This window comes from Cheilinus undulatus, linkage group 24, assembly GCF_018320785.1.
Source record: "Cheilinus undulatus linkage group 24, ASM1832078v1, whole genome shotgun sequence".
Taxonomy (NCBI): domain Eukaryota; kingdom Metazoa; phylum Chordata; class Actinopteri; order Labriformes; family Labridae; genus Cheilinus; species Cheilinus undulatus.
This window is the reverse complement of record NC_054888.1, coordinates 21,759,419-21,781,966: the sequence shown is the minus strand read 5'-3', so window position 1 is coordinate 21,781,966 and position 22,548 is coordinate 21,759,419. Positions and strand designations below refer to the sequence as shown.

Genomic DNA, 22,548 nt, shown 5'->3' with positions numbered 1-22,548 from the left:
ATACTTCTCACATTTGGGACAATATCTGATCTCTGAGTGGACATCTGTGACTGTAAGTCTTGTTTTATCATTGATGATGTTCTTAGATAATCTCTCAGTCAGGTCCTGTCTCCATAGTTGGCTTTACTACAGGCAGAAGTAGTTTTGTGTGGTCATTTTAAATGTACATCAAACATAAACATCTACACTGATTTTCAGAGATAAAGACCGGTGTTATGAAGGCAGGGGTTTTTGTTTTTGCGGACGTGTCAGATAGACACTGGGGACGCTTTACAGCCATGCAAATAAACCTCAGACCCCATGATGGACTAGCCAGCTAGGATTTGGGCAAAAATTTAAAAAAGTAAAAATACTACTGCCGGTCACTCTGATTTATACAGAGGAGGGTGAAGGGCAAGCATGGAAACAAAAATGAGTGGAAGATTTTTTTGAAGCATGAATTTCAAGACAAAAAGTTGAAATAGAAAACTGCACTTCTGAAAAAGTCAAAGTGTAAAAGACAAAACTTCTACTGCTGAGGAAAAAGTCAAAAAGTTGAGGGAAATGATGTAATGTTGAGGAAAAAATCAACCACTAAATATGAGCTCAACATTTTGTTTTTTAAAATGTATTTTAACTTTAAATGACCGTTTTCCTTGTCAAGAAGAAAAAGTTGAAATTTAAAATTGCATTTCTGAAAAAGTCAAAGTGTAAAAGACAAAACTTGAAATGTTGAGGGGAAAGTGAAAAAAAAGTTTAGCGAAAATAATGTTAAGTAAAAAGTCAAAAAGTTTAGCAGAAATGTACTATTGAGGAAAAAGTCAAAAAGTTAAGCAGAAATGTTGTACTGTTAAGAAAAAAAAAGGTAAAAACATTGAGCAAAAATTTTGTAAAGTTGAGTTAAAAAGTGAAAATGTAATGTTGAGGAAAAAGTTTTTTAAAAAGTTGAGCGGCAATGTTGAAGTGTTGAGGAAAACATCAAAAAGTTGAGCAAAGTAATGTTACGTAAAAAAATCCCAAAATTATGCGAAAATCTTTAAATGTTGAGGAAAAAGTGAAAAAGTTGAGTAAAAAAATTGTAAAGTTGATTAAAAAGCCAAAATGTTAAAATGTTGGGGAAAAAGTAAAAAAATTTAGCAAAAATTTTGGAAAATTAAGGAAAAAGTTTATCAATAAATATGTGCTCAATATTTAGATTTTTTTCTATTGACTTAAACTTATTTTTCACAATTTAACTATTTTTCCTCGTCATTTTTCACTTTCTTCAACATATTAACCTTTCTCCTCAATATTTTAACCCTTGTCTAAAAATTGACTTTTTCCTCATAATTTGGATATTTTTTTCATCAACATTTCAACTTTTCCCTCAATATTACAACTTTTTTTCATCCCTATTTTGACATTTTCCTTAAGATTTTGTCTGTATTTATATAAAAAAAATAAACATGTCTAAGGCACTAAAGTTCCTTGGAGTCAATGACCTGACGCATACAGCGAAAGCTGCCCAAATATGGTTTAAAGACGGAGCTTGAGCAGTTTTGCAAAGGAGAAAAGAGTAAAATATCAGAGTCCAGATGTTTGAGCCTGATTGAGACCGATCCACACAGACTCAGAGCTGTGATTGCAGCCAAAGCTGAGTCTACTAAATCCTGACTTGAAGAGGATAAATATTTATGCAGTCACTTATTTTACATTACATATTTTTATTTCATTGATATTTCTTTGTAGAAATGTGTTGACATAAAAAAATGCTTTTTTGTGTTTTTGTTTTTAAAAAGCCAAATCATATTGCTTTTTCTATTCCTTTTTTCCCTTGAGAAAATCCTGTTTGACTCCCTAAAACACCTCAAACATTCAGGAAATGACACATACTTCAGCATATCAAAGCACATCTTCACCACTTTTGAGTTTGCATGGCCAGAATTTCCCTCCAAATGCTCTTCATCTCTCCGTGTCGATGTAAATAAAACGGTAAATCCTGATATTTCTCTTCCCTCTGGCCTGTTTCTTCACTCTGACCTTCTGACCCTGGATCTACACCCTCATAAATGTAGCATGTCTGCCCCCTTGTGGTCAGTAACTCCCTCCCTGCACTCTGACGTGTTTCCTAATGTAATGCTCAGGCGCCACCTGCAGGACAGACGGCGCACTACAATGTAAAATGTCTGGTAACTTTCCTCAACGTGTGGCTGCCCTCTTCTGGGAAATGATGATACTACATCTTTTTATTTTTTCTGACCTGTTGCTCTTAAGGTGGACTTTGTAGTTTTCCCTTTGACAGTCATGAGTAATGTTTGTTTTAATGAGGAAAACTTTGATAGTGAACTGAAAATGACGTCAGAAAGTGGTGCTGAAGTGACCATTTACCTCTTCAATGACGCAGCCACTATTTATTGTTATTTTTTTACGGTTATTTTATGACTTTTAATGATTTTATCATTTATTTACGATATTCCGCTGTCATTTCTGATTCAAATATCAATCTTCTCTTAAAAATCTGAACTTTAACGTGAGTTAACTTCTTTCTGGTTGAAGTAGGAGCTCCTTTTTTGATCTGATTGGTGATTTCTCTCTGCCAGTGATTTTTTCATTATTAACTCCTCCTGTGTTTTGGAGAAGGGCGGGCGGGGGGAGCAGCCGGACGGCAGGGGCCCTCCTCTCCTCCACTTTGCTCTCACAGCAGCCGGCTGGAGGAGCCGCTCCACCTTAAGACCTCAGCGGCCCCTCTCTGCTCCCTCTCCCCGGGGAGCTGAGCAGCACAACCCGGCCACGGCGCACCACAGCCGGCTTGGCACAGTGGGGGGAGGCGAGCACAGCTCCTGGAGCTTTTGGCCAGGACGATCACGGTTACCATGCACGACCTGCTGCCATCAAGCAGCTCCTGTTGCACTAATGCTACAACGCTGATCCCCATAATGCACCGCTGCCTGTCGCTCTGATTTATACGGAGGGGGTTTAGGGTCCAGCATGAAAACAAAAGGGAAAAGATCTTTTTTTTTTCTCTGGATGAAATTCAGGGAAAAAGTTTGAATGCTGAGAAAACAATCTACAAGTAAAAAGTCACAAACTTCTCCAGAAGCGTTGAAATGTTGATGAAAAAGTCAACCTCTGTATTTTATTACAATATTTTCACTTGATTTCAGCCATTTTGGGGGCATTTTTCCTCAACATTTAAAACCTACACACCATTATAAGCTTTTCGTTAACATTTGACATTTTCCACAACATTGTAACATCCTAAAACGCTTGATTTTTCCTCAGCATATCTTTTCCTCAAAAGTGCAACTTTTGTCATTATTTGAAATTTTTCATCAACATTTCAAGATTTTCCTCAATATTTTCAGCTACCTGATTGGCATTTTGACATTTTTTCGCAACATCTTTCCATTTTCCTCGAAATTGACATTTTCCTCAACATTTTCACTATTATTCTTTGACATTTCCACATTTTTCCTCAACATTTCAATAGGTTTTAACTTAACAAATTTTTCTCAACATTTCTACTTTACTCCATGGCATTGCAACTTTTGCCTCGATATTGTAAAATTCTTAATTTTCTTCGACATTTTGTCTATTATCCTCAATTCTAACAATGTTTCTTGACATATGGACTTTTTCCTCAACATTTTAACATTTCCCCTTTCTCGTTTTTTTATCATCATTTTGACTATCATTTCATCTATTTCAACATTTTTCATCAACATTTCAACATTTTTCATCAACATTTCAACATTTTTCATCAACATTTTAACTTTTCTCCTCAACATTTCAACATTTTTCATCAACATTTCAACATTTTTCATCAACATTTTAACTTTTCTCCTCAACATTTCAACGTTTTTCATCAATGTCTCAACATTTTTCATCAACATTTTATCTTTTCTCCACACTTTTCAATATTTTTCCTCAACATTTTTTGTCTACCAAACAACTTTTCTCCTCAACACTTCAGTATTTTTCATAAACATTTCAGCATTTTTCATCAACATATTCACTTTTTCTCCTCAACATTTCAACATTTTATGTCAACTAAACTGCTTTTTCCTCAACTTTTCTGCTTTGCTCGATGGCATTGCAACTTTTCCCTGGATATTGCAAGTTTCCTCTTTACTTGTTGAGATTTTTCCTCAACATTTTGTATATTTTCCTCATCAGACAATTTTCCTTGGCCTTTTGACATTTCCCTATTCTGATGTTTTTCATCAGAATTTTGACTGTTTTTCTTTGACATTTCAACATTTTTCCACAACATTTAAACATTTACTGCAACCCAACTTTTCTACTTGGCTCCACGACTCCAGCCTTTGTCTGGATATTGCAAGTTTTTTCTTACTTGTCGAGTTTTCCTCAACATTTTGACTAAATTCTGTTTAAACTTTTATATTTCAACATTTTCCCCAAATCTTAACTCTATTTAAATCCCCATTATATCCACATTATTCTCCTTTGTTTGACTTTTTTGCTCCACATCTTGACTTTTTCCTCATTTTAACTTTTCTAAAAGTGCATAATGGAAAAAACAACATTTATTTTTCTCTCTCCAGCACTCTTTTATAGATTTCTGTCAGAATAATCCTGATTTTGAGGGAAACGTTAAAAAAATCAGCCCTTAAACTTGGATTCAAAGCTTTTTGGATTTGTTTTGGCCACTTGTATCTCCAATGTTTCACAGCTCCTGATAAATATAAGGATTAAATTTCAGTGAACAGAAAAAAATCCACATAAAGTGATGAAACTTGTGGTTTGTGAGTGCCTGTGTACATCTTATGAGTCATAATCACAGTTTGAAGAAGAAAACACTCCCCCTTCCCTCCACAATGATTGATTATTATGGCAACCATCCAGGTTGCTGGTGCGTTGTCGTTGCGCACGGGATTTGGCCCCTCTCACATCAAAGGGCCCTCAGGAAAGGGGTGGTCCCGGGGCTAGGGGATATAAAGGAGGGACCGGCTCACTTCTGACTGCAAGGCAAGAGCAGAGAAGAGACTAAAACGGGCCGGCAGAGGCAAAGATCTGCCCCCGAACGCAAAGAAACTGAGACATCTGCTGAGTTTTGGAGAGACGGAGAGCTGTTGGATTTTACTGCAGTGATCCAGAGTTTATTTTTATTAAATGAACGGACTTTTATCTGCAACAAGTCAGTCTGCACATAACTTTGATCGAGTTTTGCACTGGATTTGATCCCATTTTGTGCGTAATTTTGTGGAACTTTTGTAGCGTGTAGTGGAAAACCTTTAAAAGGATTATTGAGACTTTATTATCCCTCCAGCAGCTGGATTTTTAGAGCTTTATCATGTTGCTTTTACGCGTTTCCATTGGTTTCATTGCCGCTCTGTGCGTCGGCGCATGGGAAGAGAGCACCGTGGTACCCGTCAGACTCGACCCCTCAGCCCGATCCGATCCATGGAGGACTGTCTCCCCAGAGGAGAAGCAGAAGGAGGCGGAGATGAGGGAGTATCGCCTGGACGTATTTGGAAAGGAGCTCTTCTTGCAGCTCGAGCCAGACCAGACCTTCCTGGCTCCTGGTTTTGTCTTCAGCTTGGTGGGCAGTCCCGAGTCAGAACCCACGCAGGAGCCGAGGAGCGGAGCCGAGCCGAGCTGCTTCTTCTCCGGCACGGTGAACGGAGAGGAGCACTCCGCCGCTGCGCTCAACCTGTGCCACGGACTCAGAGGAGGATTCTACTACGAGGGGGAAGAGTTTTTCATTCAGCCCTTAAACTCCACCGACTTCCAGGGCTCTGACGAGGATCTGCACGTCATCCGGCGGAGGGGTCGAGCTGCTCAGGCCGAGGAGGGCAGCTCCAAGTGCGGGGTCAACGAGGACGAGGAGAGGGTGCCAAAGAATCTGGAGAAAGAGGCTTGGAGTGGAGCCGTTAACGCAGAGCACACAGGTGAGGCTGCAGAAAAAAAACACTTTTACGACACTTTGCAAACTTCAGCTGTCAGAATGAGGAAATTTAGCACCATTTAAGGCTGCAATAGAAACTAAAAACGAGACTATTTCAATCTTAGCTAGCGTTTTAGCTTTAAAACATCCAAGCTAGCGAGCATGTTGTCTTCTAAGATCGCAGGCGATAATTTTACGCGCTTTTGCTAATTTTGTACAAAATTGAGCAACATTTAAAGTTGCAGTATGAATGAAAATTAGATTAATTTGCTCTTAAAGTGGTTTTGGGTGAATCTGGGAAGATGTTACTGAACAAGACTGTAGTTTTTAAGTCAGAAGCTGCAGTTAAGCTGCTGTCAGCTGGAGTTGAAAAGGTGCCAGGCAGCACAGCATGCACAGTAGGCTCAGCTAGGGATGTGCCGTTCATGGACGAGCTGGTTCTTTGAGCCGACTCTTTTATGTGACAGATGCGAGTCGATAATTTTCTCCCTTAGTTCCCGACTTGTTTACCACTTCACCCCTTTATATCCCACCATTTATCCTTCTTTTACCCCCCCCCCCTTTTTTTATCACACCCCTATTTACCCCCTTACATTTGTGGTATTATACGTAGAATTTTTGCACTGAAATGTCCACATTTATTAAAAAACAACTCCTCTTATGAGATTTATGTTTTTAGTGCCTCAAATACGTCCACCAGTTTTCAAAACTCTTCATTTCTATAGTTGCAAAGGTCTGTTTTAGCCGCAATGATGCTGCATAGGAAAGCTTGTAGAAGCTGCCGCTCTGTTGCTGTACCGCATTCATCTTTTTTGCCTCTGACTTCTTATCAACCATAATTACTCTCCGCAATCGGCTGCATGTGTCCCCATAATGTGGTTCTCCATCCGCCCATACCTGACGCCCTAGCCTTTGTTAAGGTTTTGCCACTCTATGCGTGCAGGCACACTGCAAAGCTCCAGCCACCTCTTATGCTTACTTATTTTTCAGGTCTTGTCTATGAAAAAGATATTTCATGAGGCGTATTTACTAAACTGTTAACCACAATTTTTGTTTCATGGGTGAATTTTGTATAATATGGGAGAAAAGCGTCTGAAAGGGGCCATCTTGATTTGCACTTTAAGTGCCATGAAGGACACTTTTAAGCCGCTTTTCTCCCATATTATGTAAAATTCGTCCATGAAATGGAAATAGTGGATTATTGAGTAAAAACAGCTTATGGAGAGGAGTTTTTTTTGATAACAATAATTTATAATGTTAATGTGTTACACCAGAAGAGCCAAAAAGTCCAGCCAGCAAGTAGCAATGTTTTTGGAAACGAGGCATTTTGCAGAGTAATTTTATGAGTTTTGGATAAATTCAAAAGGCAAAATGTAAGTAAAATACGTCTACACATATCAATCATGGATCAAAACTGGCTAATCTGATGTAAAAAAATAAAATAAAATCTAGTAAAAAATGGTCCCAAAAAAGCCCCAAAAGGAGTTGAGCCAAATGATCCGATCCCTAAAAAGACCTGAATTTCCCATCACTATTTGACAGCACGTTGAGGGGGGAAGTAGAGGAGGGGAGAGCCTTCTCTAAGGGGAAAAGAGGAGGAGGAGGAGTGATGGAGGAAGGGGAGGGGAGCGGCAGGGTTGGGGCCAGCCAGAGCCCGGCAGTACTGAGACGTGTACACTCGCCTCCTGGTACAACTCGCGCCGGCAGAAATTTTTCCCTAGAAAGGATTTTCTCCTCTCCTCTCCCCTTTCTTTCTGAATTTTTCCACCGGGGAAGGTCACTGTAGGAATGTGGACCCCGCGGAGGAGGAGCCGTCGGTGGTGTGACGCTGAGTCACGGCCAGGCTCCTCCAGGCACATCCGGAGCCTAAAATACGAGCCGATGTGTCTATTTAGAGCACAGGCTGAGCTTTCCAGTGTGGAAAAAGTTCCAAAAAAGGGAAATTGATGAAAGAAGTCAGAAAAGATCATTGGCGTAACATCAGGACCAGGGGTGGCCCTTCATCATTTACCTAAGCATCTTGTTTCAGGCAGTAGTATTGGTGCTTCTGCTGTGAATCATCACTTTTAATTTATTGCGTGCCATTTTACAACTAGGCAATCATGAATTTATTGTTTCTATATGTCCAAAGGGGTCTACCTAGCTGATATGAAGACATTTAGGGGCTTGGACTTTGCTGTTCAGGTCAGAAGTCCTCCTAAGGGACTATTATAATGCAATTTTATTCATTTTTGGCACCTTATTGACATTTGAAGTACATCTACAACTGGTTTCTTGGAGTTCCAGGCCCCAGACACTTGCATACCTTTGCTCAAGGCTGAAACCACCTTTCCACCAACCTTTCCATCTTCCTTCTTTCCTCCAGCCCATCACAGAGCCAGACGTTTTGTCTCCACCCCTCGCTACCTCGAGATCATGCTTGTCGCTGACCAGTCCATGGCCGAGTTCCACGGCGCCGGGCTCAAACCCTACCTTCTCACCATCATGGCAGTTGCATCCCGCCTTTACCGCCACCCCAGCATCCACAACTCTATCAGCCTAGCGGTAGTGAAGCTATTAGTGGTGTACGAAGAGGAGCGAGGCCCTCAGGTGTCGTCCAACGCTGCCATGACCCTTCGCAACTTCTGCCAGTGGCAGCGTCAGCACAACCCAGCCAGCGATCGTCATCCTGAGCATTATGACACCGCTGTGCTCTTCACCAGAACGGTATGTTGGACAGAATGGGTTTTTTTTTAAAGACTGATTGAAAAATGTGTTCAGGCATTAATTTTGCTTTGATTTTATGTTTAGGATCTTTGTGGCGCCCACTCTTGTGACACTCTTGGCATGGCTGATGTTGGCACGGTATGCGACCCAGACAGGAGCTGCTCCATTATTGAAGACGATGGTCTTCAAGCAGCATTTACTGTTGCCCATGAACTTGGTAAGTCAAACAAAATCTCTGTTTTGTGTAAAATCACTCTAGGAATGCTTAAGCATCACTGACTTTTTCAATGTACATCTTCAGGTCATGTCTTCAACATGCCCCATGATGACGCCCAGCTGTGCTCTGGCGTCAACGGTGCCCACTGGGGCTCCCACATGATGGCGTCCACCTTATCCAACCTGGACCAGCAGCAGCCTTGGTCCCCTTGTTCCGCCCTCATGGTCACTACCTTCCTGGATAACGGCCACGGTCAGTGCCTTTTGGACAAACCAGTCAAGCCTCAAACGCTTCCACAGCCCCTTCCTGGGACGGTCTATGACGCCGATCATCAGTGTCGACTCACCTTTGGCGAAGATTCCCAGCATTGCCCGGATTTGAGTACCACATGTGCAGCTCTGTGGTGCACTGTGACGACGTCAAATGGTTTGTTGGTGTGCCAGACCAAGAACTTCCCCTGGGCTGATGGAACGCCGTGTGGGCATGACAGTTTCTGCCTGGCTGGACAGTGTCTTACGAAGAGCCAAGCCGCCAAACACCAGGTTGGAATCAAACCCATTACAAAAATAAAACACTCTCAAAGTCATAAAATTCAGTGTTTTGCCTGGTTGATGAACCAGTTCTAACTCGTGTCCTTTCTGCTTTCAGACTCCTGTTAACGGTGGTTGGGGCTTGTGGGGTCCGTGGGGTGATTGCTCTCGCACCTGCGGTGGAGGAGTCCAGTACTCCTTCCGCTCTTGTGATAACCCTTTGCCCAAGAATGGAGGCAAGTACTGTGAGGGCAAGAGGATCCAGTACCGCTCCTGCAACACAGAAGCCTGCCCTGATACCAATGGTACGAGATCTTTGAATAACTAATCTGGGATCAAATTTGAGTAATGTTCTGAATACTTTCTTGGAAGTTGTTCTCAAGATTTGAATTGTTGATTAGCTTGAAGTCTTGATGTGGTGTCTTTGTTGTGAAAGTTTGCATGGAGGTCATGCTGAGCAAGCATTAAATCTGACCTCTTTCTGCCTCTTTCCCAGGCTTGTCATTCCGCGAGGAGCAGTGCCTGGCCCACAACGACATGTCAGCCCAAGTGTCACTGGGTTCAGGCGAGGGTGTTGAGTGGGTGCCCAAGTATGCCGGAGTTTCACCCAAAGACCGCTGCAAGCTGGTGTGCCGCGCCAAGGGGACTGGATACTTCTTTGTCCTCAAATCCAAGGTGAGATTTTCTACATGCTAGTTTTAGAATGGTGTTACAACATTCTCTGAGTCTTAGTTTATCTTATAACAGGCCTGCTGCTTGTGCAGACCTGCAGGTTGAAGGATCAGCCATTGTAATTTCTCCCAGCCCTTAGGCCACTCTCTTGTTGAGGAAGAGACTTTTACTTTCTATCCTTTTGACTCAGACTCTTATGCAACACTTCAGTGAAACTCTTAAGCTTCATTTGTGTTTCTTTGCTGCCCCAAGGTGGCTGACGGTACACCCTGCAGTCCAGACTCCACTTCAGTCTGTGTCCAAGGCCAGTGCGTCAAGGCTGGATGTGATCGTGTTATTGGATCCAACAGGCGCTTTGATAAGTGCGGCATATGTGGTGGAGACGGTTCTACGTGCAAGAAAGTGTCTGGATCTCTTGAGCGTGCAAGGTAAAAAAAAAAAAAAAAAAGTCTTACAAGCCTGAGACATGGCATGAATAATTAAAGTTTTTGTCATCGTATCTGACCTATTTGTGTCTCTTTTTCAGGCCTGGTTACCAAGACGTTGTTGTAATCCCTGCTGGTGCCACTCATGTAGATGTCAAGCAGCGGGCCCCAGGTAATGGCCGCCATGATAACAGCTACTTGGCTGTGCGTCGCCAGGATGGAACCTACCTGCTGAATGGAGATTACAAGCTCAATACCATGGAGACTGACATTGCCTTGCAAGGGTCACTGTTGCGATACAGCGGCTCTTCTGCCACACTGGAGCGCCTTCGCAGCTTCGCCCCACTCCCTGAGCCCCTCACCATCCAAGTGCTGTCGGTTGGAGAAGCTCCAAGACCCAGAGTGAAGTACAGCTACTTCGCACCTCGACCCAAGAATTCCGCTTCAAACCCTAACAGCAACGGAGGCCGTCGCCAGTCCATCAATGCCATCCGAGAGGTCGGGGGAGCTGAGTGGACCCTAAGGGAGTGGGGTCCGTGCTCGCAGACTTGTGGAGGTGGCACGCAGCAGAGAGAGGTGGTGTGTTTGGATCCCCAGGGTCGTCCCTCAAGAGATTGTCCAGAAGAGCTGAGGCCACTGGCGTCGAGATCCTGCGCGCCTCAGCCCTGCCCCTCATGGCTTCTTGGAGAGTGGTCAGCATGCTCAAAGACCTGTGGACGAGGCTTCCGCAAACGCCAACTGCGCTGCATCGGGCACGATGGGCGCACGTTAACTCATGACAGCTGTGACTCCAAAGACCGGCCACGACCCTTGCTTGAACTGTGCAATCAGGGTGCCTGTTAAGGACTGCTTAACCCTAACCCTATCCTAACCTTTCCCTAACCCTACCCTCCAGCTTTCAGAAAGACACCGGATAAAAACTCTGATCTTCACTGCCTTGGTTTTCTGAACAACAACCCCGAGAGGCTGATGAATGTTTACATCCAGAACCAGCGTGCTACAAGTTTCCTCTGGTTCATGGACGTCCCAATGGGTCCAAAATGACTCTTAAGGCGCCTTTTTACCCATAATCTCCATCCATTTTGGTCCAACTGGCGCCAGCAACAGAGACTGATTCTAGCCTGTCTTGCCTCAGTGCAGTAGTGGCACATTTTACCTCCTGTTAAGAGGAAGAAAGCATGGACATTCCTGATTTTTAAGGAGCATGCTGCTTACTGTGCCAATGCTTGTGTGCGTGAGTTTGAGAGTGAGTGTGTAAATTTTAATGCATGTTTATGATGTTTGTCCAAGCTGGGCTGGACAGACATGTGGGGGAGGTTATATCAGAGTATATAAATGAAAGAGAAGAGCTCATATTGTACATGCTCAGCCCATCAGGTATGGATTATAAGATAGCAAATAGTGTTTATGTTCAAACTGCCAGTTTTGTTTATTTATCACAAACCTGTAGCACTTCATTTTTTTGTCTTTACCAGCGGCACATCGTAACACCCAGTTGTCTCTAAATGCCTCAGTACTTTGCCTTTAGCCATATCTTGCCCTCATCTACACAGCGTTTAATGAGGGAACTCTTCAAAGACCAAAGACGAGCGAGTGTTTGTGTTCATGAGTGAGTGTGGAGAACTAAAGAGGGACTTGTCTCCTGCTAATACTTCATAAGTAAGTCTCTCTGCCTTCTGAGAAGGCATCTTGTTTTTTTCTATCATGTCTCTTCCTTTTTGTACAGAATATCCAAACATTATTTATTTTTGTACAGCCTGTTAAATATAATCATGTGGCTTTTTTAATATTATTTTTATTTGTTATTGAGATCACAGAAGGGAGTAGTATATATAGAGTATTTATACAGTGTTTTATATATATAAATATATATATATGGTTCTAGGTTCATGAATAAAGATTCACATTGACTTGTGCAGATCATGTCTCAAGAGTGGTTTCTGTTTGTCTCTGATTTTACCACACAGTTATCAACAAATTCATTGTTTTATTATGCCCGAGGCATCGACCTAACCATAATTTGCTTGATATGGAGACATTCGGGGGGTTTTCAGGGGCTTAGATTTGGGTCCAGGTGTCCGCCAAAAAATGACGGTTCCTGCAGACCCTGACAGATCTTGGATCAGATTTTCTAATTTAAGGTCATAAACTTTCTTGAAGAGTCTTATAAAGTTCAAATACAAAATGTCTACATTGTCGAGTCAGCATTATATGACTTTTACTCCATTCTTCTTTGCAAAATTGCAGATTGCATGGGGATTGGGGGTGAACAGCTCTTCCAAGTCCAGCAAAAAAAAAATCTCTACTGGATTGAGGTCTGGGCTTTGACTCGGCCGCTCCAGAACATTCACCTTGTTGTCTTTAAACCATTCCTTTGCAGGTTTCCGTGTATGCATCGGGTCATTGTCTTGCTGGCAAACAAATCTTCTCCCAAGCTGTAGGTCTCTTGCAGACTGAATAAGAATGTTCTCCAGGATTTTGCGACATACATTTTACCTCTACCTTTACAAGCCTTCCAGGGCCCACTGCTGAGAAGCACCTCCACAGCATGATGCTGCCACTACCGTGACTCACAGTGGGGAGCTCCATTTTTGTCTCATCATGGAGTCTCCCACATGCCTTTTGGTGAACTCTAGTCATGAGTTTTCTTCATCAGTGGCTTTCTCTTTGCCACTCGCCCATGACGCTTTGGCTCAGCCAACCGTTGTTGTCTGCAGAGTCTCTCCCATCTCAGCTGCTGAATCTTGGAACTCCTTCAGAGTAGTCATGCGTGTCTTGGCGGCCTCAGTCTGTGAGGACGGTCTGATCTAGGCAGATTTACTCATGTGCCATCTTCCTTCCATTTCTTGATTGACTCAAGTCCCGAGAATGTTGAGTGCCTTGCAATTTTTTTGTATCCATCCCCTGACTTATACTTTTCAATAACCTTTTCTCTGAGTTGCTTGGGGCGTCCTTTTGTCTTCATGGTGTAATCGTAGCCATGAATACTGATTAACCTGTGACTGGACCTTCCAGACACTGGTGCCTTTATACTACAATCTCTGAGGCACATTCACTGCACTCAGGTGACGCTCTAACAGATGCATGCCACATTTAAATCTTGGCTGACTGAAATGGATTTGTTAAAAAAAAAAAAAAATCCACCTGAGAACGTTCCTGGAAGATTTAGTTTGCTCCGCCTCCTTTTGGTACAATCACAGGCAGCCCAGAGACCCCCTGATGGTGGGGTCCCACCACTGTTGTGGTGGGAAAATCCTCTCAGTCTTCATGTTTCAACATAACTGTCCATTTATTTGCAGCAGTGTTGTTCAACAGCCTGATCAAGTACAGGGAGGTTTAGAAAATAAAAGCTGAAGACATGCTTCTTTATAATCCATGGTTTGTCCACTAGATGGAGACATTTCAGCATGCATGCCAAAATGTAAACTCAGTCATGTTTGCAGACTTTGGACCAGACTTTTCAGCTGGAGGCTTCTCATATTAGTAGACATTTACAGGATATAGTTGAAGCCTGTCTGTCTGTCTTTTCTTCTTTATGCTATTCCACCTTATGTCCTGATCAACCTGCTGCAACTTAATCAGCCGAGAGAAGTGTAGAAAGATCTGTGGATAAACTCTTTTTATAATTCAAGTTTTGTCCACTAGATGGAGGTATTCCAGCAGAAATGTCCTCATAGTCTATACCAGTGGTTCTCAACCTTGGGGTCGGGACCCCAATGGGGGTGGCGAGACACTGAGAGGGGGTCACCAGGTGCCTTAAAAAAACTAAGAATATTTATTAAATCACACTGTTGCCACTTAACAACAAATTTACTAAATTTTAACCCTTTTCATCACTTTTCAACAGCAATTGTGCCAATTTTAGCACATTTTTGCCACTTAAAAACCCGTTTGTGTCAATTTTTATACCCTTTCCACCATTTTGTGCCTGTTTTTGTCACTTGAAAATCAGTTCTTGCCACTTTCTGCCTATTGTTGCCTCATTATTGCCACTATTAACCAATTTTTGTCACCCCTTATTGCCCAGTTAAACCACAGTTATCCCATTTTTGCCAGTCCATGCCACTTTTTCATCCCAGTCCACCTCATTTTCCCCAATTTTTTGCACTTTAAAGCCATTTAAGCCATTTCTTAATCCCCTTTTACCAGTATTTAATGCCATTTTTGTCAATTTATTCAATTTTTGGTTATTTTTTGTCACTTTTAACCCATTTATGTTCTTTAAAAATACAATTTCAACATCTTTTTTCATCATTTTTTCCATTGTTAACTAATTTAAGCAACTTTTCACCCATATCACATATGTTTTTAACCAAAAAAATGTCATTTTAAGAAGACTATTTACTATACAAATGAATAGATAGAGATATTTGTTTCTTTGATAAGAATGGTTATTATTTAGGTCAAATATAAAATATGGTTTTAATAGCTTAACTTGAAAATGGACCATAGTTTTGCTGACCTCATGGGCCCCCAGTTTGGCTGGGTCCCAGAAACCTTCCTCTTTATCCCTTCTTATGGACAGCCTTGTCTCCACATGACTATTCTTGAATGTTCATGGCTGTGTTCAACCACCTTCAGGCCCAGTGGGGCTCCACGGTCCCTGGCACCTTCATTTTGGGGGGTCGTGTGCTGAAAAGGTTAAGATCCCCTGGTTTACACATGTAGAAAATTTAAGTATTGAATTTTTAAAGCTACAAGGGAGCTTCTGTCTCTTGCAGGTTGACCCAAAGTTGATTGGATGTCTTTAAGCCAATCAGGACGCTCACATCATCCATAATGGACTCCAGATGAACCACGCCCACTTTTCCAGGAAGTCAAGCATGGAGCATGAGTGAGGTAAATCTCAGTCTTTGAAATATAGATGCAAAATGATTCATTTGCATCCTTTTCCTCTGTTGTTTATCTCTTTTTTCAGACGTATTCCCCACCTCTTTTAACCCCTTATCTGCCTTTATTTCCCACTAGTGAAGTAACTGGCCAAATTCAACAGCTAATTGGTGCTAGTAGTCTCACAGTTAGTGAGTGTAGTATAAAGACACCTGTGTCTGGAAGGCCCAGTCACAGGTTAATCAGTATTCATGGCTACCATTACACCATGAAGACAAAAGAACACTCCAAGCAACTCAGAGAAAATGTTGTTGAAAAGTAGAAGTCAGGGGATGGATACAACACTTTACTCAGCCTTACAGCCTTGATGCATCAAGCTTTGCACACCTGGATTGGGGGATTTTCTGCCATTCTTCTTTGCAAATCCTCTCAAGCTCAGTCAGGTTGGATGGGAACGGTGGACGGCCGTTTTCAGGTCCCTAAACCGCTCCTGTGTTGTCTTGGCTGAAAGCTTAAGGTCCCTGTCATGTTGGAAGGTGAATCTGGCTCAGTCTGAGATCCCGAGGAGCAGGTTTTCATTGAGGATCTATCAGCCTCCCAGTCCCTGCTGCTGAGAAACTCCCCCACAGCATGATGCTGCTATCTCCATGCGTCATTGCTGGGATGGTGTTGGGCAGCAGTTCAATCTTGGTTTCATCAGACTCCAAGCAGCTTTCGTGTGGCGACCAGCTCCTGGTTGCGCCAGACTTCTTCCATTTGAGAATTCTGGATCCCGCCGTGCTCTTGAGAACCTTCAGTGCAGCAGATCTGCTCCCTTCATGTGTGGCGTTTCCTGTTTGGCCCTGAGGAAGATGATGTCCCGCCTTGTCGGCTCCCCCTGCAGCACAAAGGAAATCATTATCCTGTAATTATGGCTGCTTGAGAACAAGATGGGCCATCTCTGTAATTTGCATAATGTGTAACCAGAATCCTCGCTGTAGGCGAGGAAATGACCTTCTCTGATCCCACGCCGGACGAAGAAAAACAGCCAAAATGTCGGCATTGATTTGGCCACTCTGAACGGCCCCTCCCTCCTTCTTACCTGCTTATTTGTTCATGTCTCGCTCACATCATCGCAGCTCAAAAGAAACATCTGGAAGGCGTTATGAATCATCGCTGCTCCATGTGGGTGGCATTTCCCAGAACTAAATTATCTGCCTCCTTTTGCCACCCTGGTTTCCCATAAAGAGTTCGTTTAAATGACGGATAATTTAATCCACTTTTACAGCTTCACAGAGGAAGTTTTCAGGATAACATCCCGTCAAATTAAAACAAAATCCAGACCTTAATGTGTACGCTTAAATCAGATTGTTCAAACCGAGGCGCTGTATTGTTTTTATGCTCTCCTTTTATGGTTCTAGTGTTCACAGCCTGCATGGAGCCTCTCCAGAGCTATAATTAAGCTCTTTAATGATCACCTTTATGGCTCTGGTTTGGTCTCTGCAGGTTAGCACAAGCAGCAGAGGGAGGACAGCGGGCCGTTGGTGGTCTGCCCCTACATCTACTGTCAACACAGGTAATATCTCAGCTCTAAATCACACAGTCCCTCTGTAGTCCTCTCAGCTAAAAGGAGACTAGCTGACTAATGTGGTACTTAGCATGCTGAAGCATCCTCCATGTTTGATCTGTGCATTTTCAATCTTAACTCATGACATTAAATCTCATCAGTGTCACATAGATCATGTGTAGACCACATGTCACCTGGCTCATGTCTCTCTTTATATAAACATCCTTTAGTCCAGTGGTTCTAAACCTTGGGGTCGGGGCCCCATTTGGGGTTGTGAGACGCTGACAGGGAGTCTCCAGATGCCTTAAAAAAACTAGGAATGGTTTTTACTTTACACTATTGCCACTTTATACCAGATTTCAACCCACTGTGATGACTTTTTTCCCACCAATTTTGCCAACTGTAACACATTTTTGCCACTTTAGCCCCATTTTTCGTCAGTTTTAATTCCTTTCTACCACTTTTTTCCGCCTGTTTTTGCCACTTCTAAACCAAATCTTGACACTTTCTACCTATTGTTGGCTGAGTTGACACCTTATTGCAACTATTAACCCCTCTTTACAGCTTTTTACACCACATTTCACAATTTAGTATGCCCATTTTTGCCAGTTTAACCCATTTCTGCCTCAGCTACCCCTTTTTTGCCAATTTATATCAATTTTTCCTCCCATAGCAGCAAATTTCCGTCTAATTTTGCTACTTTAACAACATTTCAGCCACTTTTTTAATCCCCTTTTATCACTTAATATGCCTGCTTTTGCCACTTTAACCTATTTTTACCATTTTTGGTTATTTTTTGCCACTTTTCACCACCTGTCTTTCACACAGATGATCCATCCTGTAAATACGAGGAGACATAGTACCATCAGCGCCATGAGTCCCAGCATCAGAAGAACAATTCCACCACTTAGAAACAAAAAATATGATAGGAAGGTAATTATACTGTTAAAAAATAAAATCTAAAGTCCAAATTATGAGACTGACAGTGATACAAATGAGAAATTCAGTCAGAGTTGTGAAAGAAGTAATTATGAGATAAAATGTTATCATTTGGATTTATCTCAACAGTAGGTCTACTTTCTCATCATTTCTCATTTTTGTCTCATAATTTCCATTCTTCACCTGTAATTCCTATCTCAGAATTCTGACTTCTTATTTCATAATTTTGACTTATATCTCATGATTTTGATTTTATCACAAAACATTAGGTTAATAATCCTGCACTCTTATCTCATAATTCTAACTTTATCTCAAAATATTAACTTTTAATCTCCTAATTTTTACTTTTTTCTCCTATTGCTGACCTCTAATCCCATCATTTCATCCTTCTGTCTCATAATTTGTACTTTAATATCATAGATTTCACCTTTATTTGATAAATTTGAATTTTATCTCATAATTAGGATTTCTTATCTCTTAATTTGTATTTTCTATCTCATATTTTTTGACTTTCTGTCTTATCTCATAATTCGACTTTATCTCAAAATTTCAACTTTTAATACGACAATATAAAACTCTGATCTCTTTTTTTTTTTTTTACTCTTGTCTCATTTTGGATTTTATCTCAAAATTTCAGTTTGTAGTTTATAATTCTGCACTCTTATCTCATTATTTTGACTTTATCTCAAAATATTAACTTTTGATCTCATAATTTTCACTTTTTATCTCCATAATTCTGACCTCTTATCTCTTAAATTCTTTTCTAGCTCATCATTTTGACTTTATCTCAAATTCTAACCTGATATATATTTTTCATTTTTCTGTCCTCTCATTTCAACTTTATCCTTCAATTTCTACTTTCTTCCTCATATTTCTGACCTCTGATGCCATAATTTCTTCTCGTTGTCTCATAATTTGGACTCTGATATAATAATTTTCACTTTTTATCTCATAATCAGGATTAGACTTTCTATTTTCTACTTTCTAATTATTTGAATTTCATCTCAAAATTTCAGTTTGTTGCTTATAATTTAGTCATTTTGTGTCATAGTTTTGCTCTTCACCTCAAAATTTCAACTAATTATCTCATAATATAAATCTTTTATATCATAATTTTTTCTACTTTCTCTCATAATTTTGACTTTCTATTAATCATTTTGATTTTTTCTTATAATTTCAACCATTAATCTCACAATTTAAATCTTTTATCTCATAAGTCTGGCCTCTGATCTCATGTTTTTTTTTTACTTTCTGACTCATAATTTTGAATTTATCTCAAAACATCAGTTATAAGCTAATATACATTTTTATCTCAAAAATCTGGCCTCTTATCTCATAGTTTCTCACTATCTTCTATCACACAAATTGTACTTTCTCTTTCTCTTTCTATTTCTAATCTCATATTTCTGACCTCATATCCCCCCTTATATTTCTATTTCATAATTTAATTTCAAAATCAAATCCAATAAGTTTCACTTTTATTTCATAATTTTTGTACTTTCTGTCCTATAATCTCAACTTTATGTCAACGTTTCAATTTTTTATCCATTATTTTTTAAATCTTGTTATTCTGGCCTCTTATCTCCTAATTCCTACTTTATCTTTCATTATTTTCTGTCTCATAATTTTGACCTCTTGACCCTTAAATTATCTTTTTATCTCATAATTTGGACTTAAATTTTAAAATTTCATCTATATTATCTATATTTTTTTTATAATACTTTAATTATGACCTCTTATCTAATAATTTCTACTTTCTAGCTCTTTTTTCGTCTTTCTCATAATTTTTACTTTAATTTCAGAATTTGGAAATTTTATCTGATGATTTTTACTTTCCATCTCATTATCTTGATGAAATTCCAGCTTTTTAGCTTATAATTCTCACTTCCTATCTCATAGTTTGGGCTTTTTGTCACAATTTCACCTTTTTAACTCATATTTTTGACTTTTTTCTTATAACTCTGATTTTTTACCTCATAATTACATCTAGTAATTTATACCCTTCCTCATAATTTTCACCTTTTAAAATCAGTTTATTTAATACAAATCTTAAATTCTGTGTCATAATTATGACTTTCTTTCTCATAATTTCATTTTAAGATTTTTTAAAAACAATAATCTGATTTTTTTATTTGTGGTTTATTATTTAAGTGTTGGAGTCAGTCATCATCATTCCTTCTCTAGGGCTGCTGAAGGTGAATGAAGCTGTGTGTTTACCTGTGTGTGACGTGTACAGAGTGTTCAGGTGAGACTGGTGAGCCTGTGGAGGACTGATGATGAAATACAGACAGGATCAGACCAGCTCCACCCTCATCTCTGCACTAACTGAGCCATCAGAAGGAGGGAAATCTGGGCACAAATGTTCTGTTTTTATAGAAACACTCTTTGGTGGATATCAGTGAGAGTGATTCACCATTTTCCCCAGCACACTTGTCTTTACGGCCAAGGTTAAACTTTCTCGCTAACACGCTGTCAGAGTTAGTGGCCCCGGGGATTAGTTGGTGTTTCAGATTCAGAGCTGACAGAAAGAGAGCCGTGTGTGTTGTTCTGGTGTCTGAGAATACCCTGACTCTGTTCCCACAGCGGTGTGCAGCAGCACGATGAACCCGCCTCAGGACAGAACACGCCGCTTCCTCTTTCATCTCTGTAAGGTCGTGATGCTGTGGCTCCATGTGAAGGAGGAGGACTGATAACCTGCTGCAGAGAGGGAAAGCATAAGCACATATGGAAGTTCTGACTGTGGCAAGTTAACAGCAAGAAGACCTTAGAGGAAGTACTTTGTTCTTCAGAATAAAGGTACCAGCAACACATAATACATATAAACTCATCTTCTGCATTTACTACGTACTAAACACACATTATGACACTTAATAAAACATATTTACACCATCATTTATTTCTAAGTGTAATTTAGTAAATAAAGCAGGAAAATGACGACAAAAAGCTCAGCTGATTAGTACAAAGACTGTGTCTGTACGGTCCCGTCACTGGTTAAACAGTATTCCTGGCTACCATTACACCATGAAGACAAAAGAACACTCCAAGCAACTCAGAGAAAAGGTTTTTGAAAAGCATAACTCAGGGGATGCTATTATTGGGTTCTGATGTTCTTATTTTTCATTCATGCCACTTTTTAACCCCTTTTCATCACTGGTTTACCTTATTTTACCAAATTTGTTTTCACATAAACCAATTTTTAAAACCACTTTTGCAACATTTAACCCTTCTCACTGCTTGAGCTGCACATTCTTACCAATTGATGCCACTTATAACACATTTTTTTGTCACTTTTTAACCACTTTTCACCCTTTTAACCGCCGATTTTTCCACGTTTTTTTTCCTTTCTTAACATATATTTGGTGCTTATTCCTTTATTGCCTCTTTTAACTTTTTTGGCTACTTTCCAATTTTTGCCACTCTTTAACCACTTTTAACCCATGTTTATTACTTTTTAACTGCTTTTCATCAGTTTACCACCCAATTTGCTTCCACATTAAATCCACATTTTCTACTTTTAGAATTTTTTTAGCAACTTTTAACCCTTTTTACTACTCAGGCTGCCGTTTTTAACAACCATTTTTGTAACTGTTTTCTTTCTTGACCCATATTTGCTGCTTATCCCTTTTTTGTCCCTTTTAACTGATTTTTGCTACCTCTTTTCCACTCTTTTACCACTTTTCAACACTTATTTCTGTAAATTATTGCCAGTGTGAACCCATTTTTGATACTTATATCCGATTTTGACACTTTTTAACGGCTTTTCACCAATGCTACTGTCCATTTTCACCACTTCTAGCCAATTTTCTTGCAACTTTGAGCCAACTTTTGCCAAATTAGATCAATTTGTGCCACTTTTTAACTGCTTTTCACCATTTTTACAGCACATTTTTGCCACTCTGTATCCTTTCCTAAATCACATTTGCTGCTTATCATTTTTTGTCCTGTTTTACCTATGTTTTGCTACATTTTTCAAAATTTTTCCACTTTTCAACACTTATTTTTGCAACAGTTTTTTTTTTTTTACCAATGTTTAGGCCTACCACTTTACAGCTGCTGTTTACTACTTTATAAGTGCTTTCTATTTACCACCCATTTTTGCCACTTCAAAACAATTTTCCCAACTCTTACCTGATTCGTTTCCACATTAAATCTATTTTGCCACTTAAAGCCAAATTTTGCAGTGTTTAACCCTTTATGCTACTAAGGCTGCCAGATGTCGCCACTTACAGCCACTTTAAACCATATCATCATCACTTTTATACAATTTTTGCCATTTCTAACCCACTTTTAACAGCTTTTCATCATTTTTAATGTCAATTTTTGTTACTTTCTTCCTTTCTTAACCCATATTTGCTGCTTATCCCTTTTTGTCCATTTTAACCTATTTTTGCCACTCTTTAACCGCTTTTCAACACTTTTTCTCCCCTATTTTTTACCCATTTTTGCTACTTATAACTCATTTTTGCCACCTATGGCTATTTTTTTGCAGCTCTAACCTCTTTGACATCTTTCACTGCTGACTTCTGCCAAATTTGCTACTTCATACCAATTTTTTTTTTAGCCAATTTTTTCACCAATCTGTAATTATTTAATGATTTTCCCCTTGAATTCTCTGCTATCCTGACGTTTGTGCACATCATGGCTCAGCTATGACTTCTGACATTACTTGTGTCCATCCATATTGTTAACATTAAAAATAGAAAGGTAATTCTGATTTAAGGAGTGAAAATTTTGAAAGGCAATATATTAACACTAAAACATTTTGAAGACAATAAAACATGCAGACTTGAGTTGAAAGGTCATTGTTGTGAAAAGTA

The 22,548-nt window shown here is 40.1% G+C and overlaps 1 protein-coding gene across 1 annotated transcript; it reads left to right on the top strand.

Moving 5' to 3' along the window:
* Positions 1-4,579: 4,579 nt before the first annotated feature.
* On the top strand, positions 4,580-12,331 carry adamts1 (ADAM metallopeptidase with thrombospondin type 1 motif, 1). The gene is made up of 8 exons (XM_041781912.1): positions 4,580-5,870; positions 8,232-8,572; positions 8,657-8,789; positions 8,874-9,331; positions 9,438-9,624; positions 9,816-9,994; positions 10,244-10,419; positions 10,518-12,331. Exons 1-8 carry the CDS (start codon positions 5,273-5,275, stop codon positions 11,257-11,259), a joined length of 2,814 nt encoding a protein of 937 aa, XP_041637846.1. The 5' UTR covers positions 4,580-5,272; the 3' UTR covers positions 11,260-12,331.
* Positions 12,332-22,548: the final 10,217 nt, after the last annotated feature.

Bases quoted from the DNA above. Each gene is read 5' to 3' on its own strand.
- adamts1 (XM_041781912.1), top strand. From the start codon at position 5,273: ATGTTGCTTTTACGCGTTTCCATTGGTTTCATTGCCGCTCTGTGCGTC. The intron at 5,871-8,231 runs GTGAGGCTGCAG...TCTTTCCTCCAG, and splicing joins CGTTAACGCAGAGCACACAG to CCCATCACAGAGCCAGACGT. The intron at 8,573-8,656 runs GTATGTTGGACA...TTTTATGTTTAG, and splicing joins CTGTGCTCTTCACCAGAACG to GATCTTTGTGGCGCCCACTC.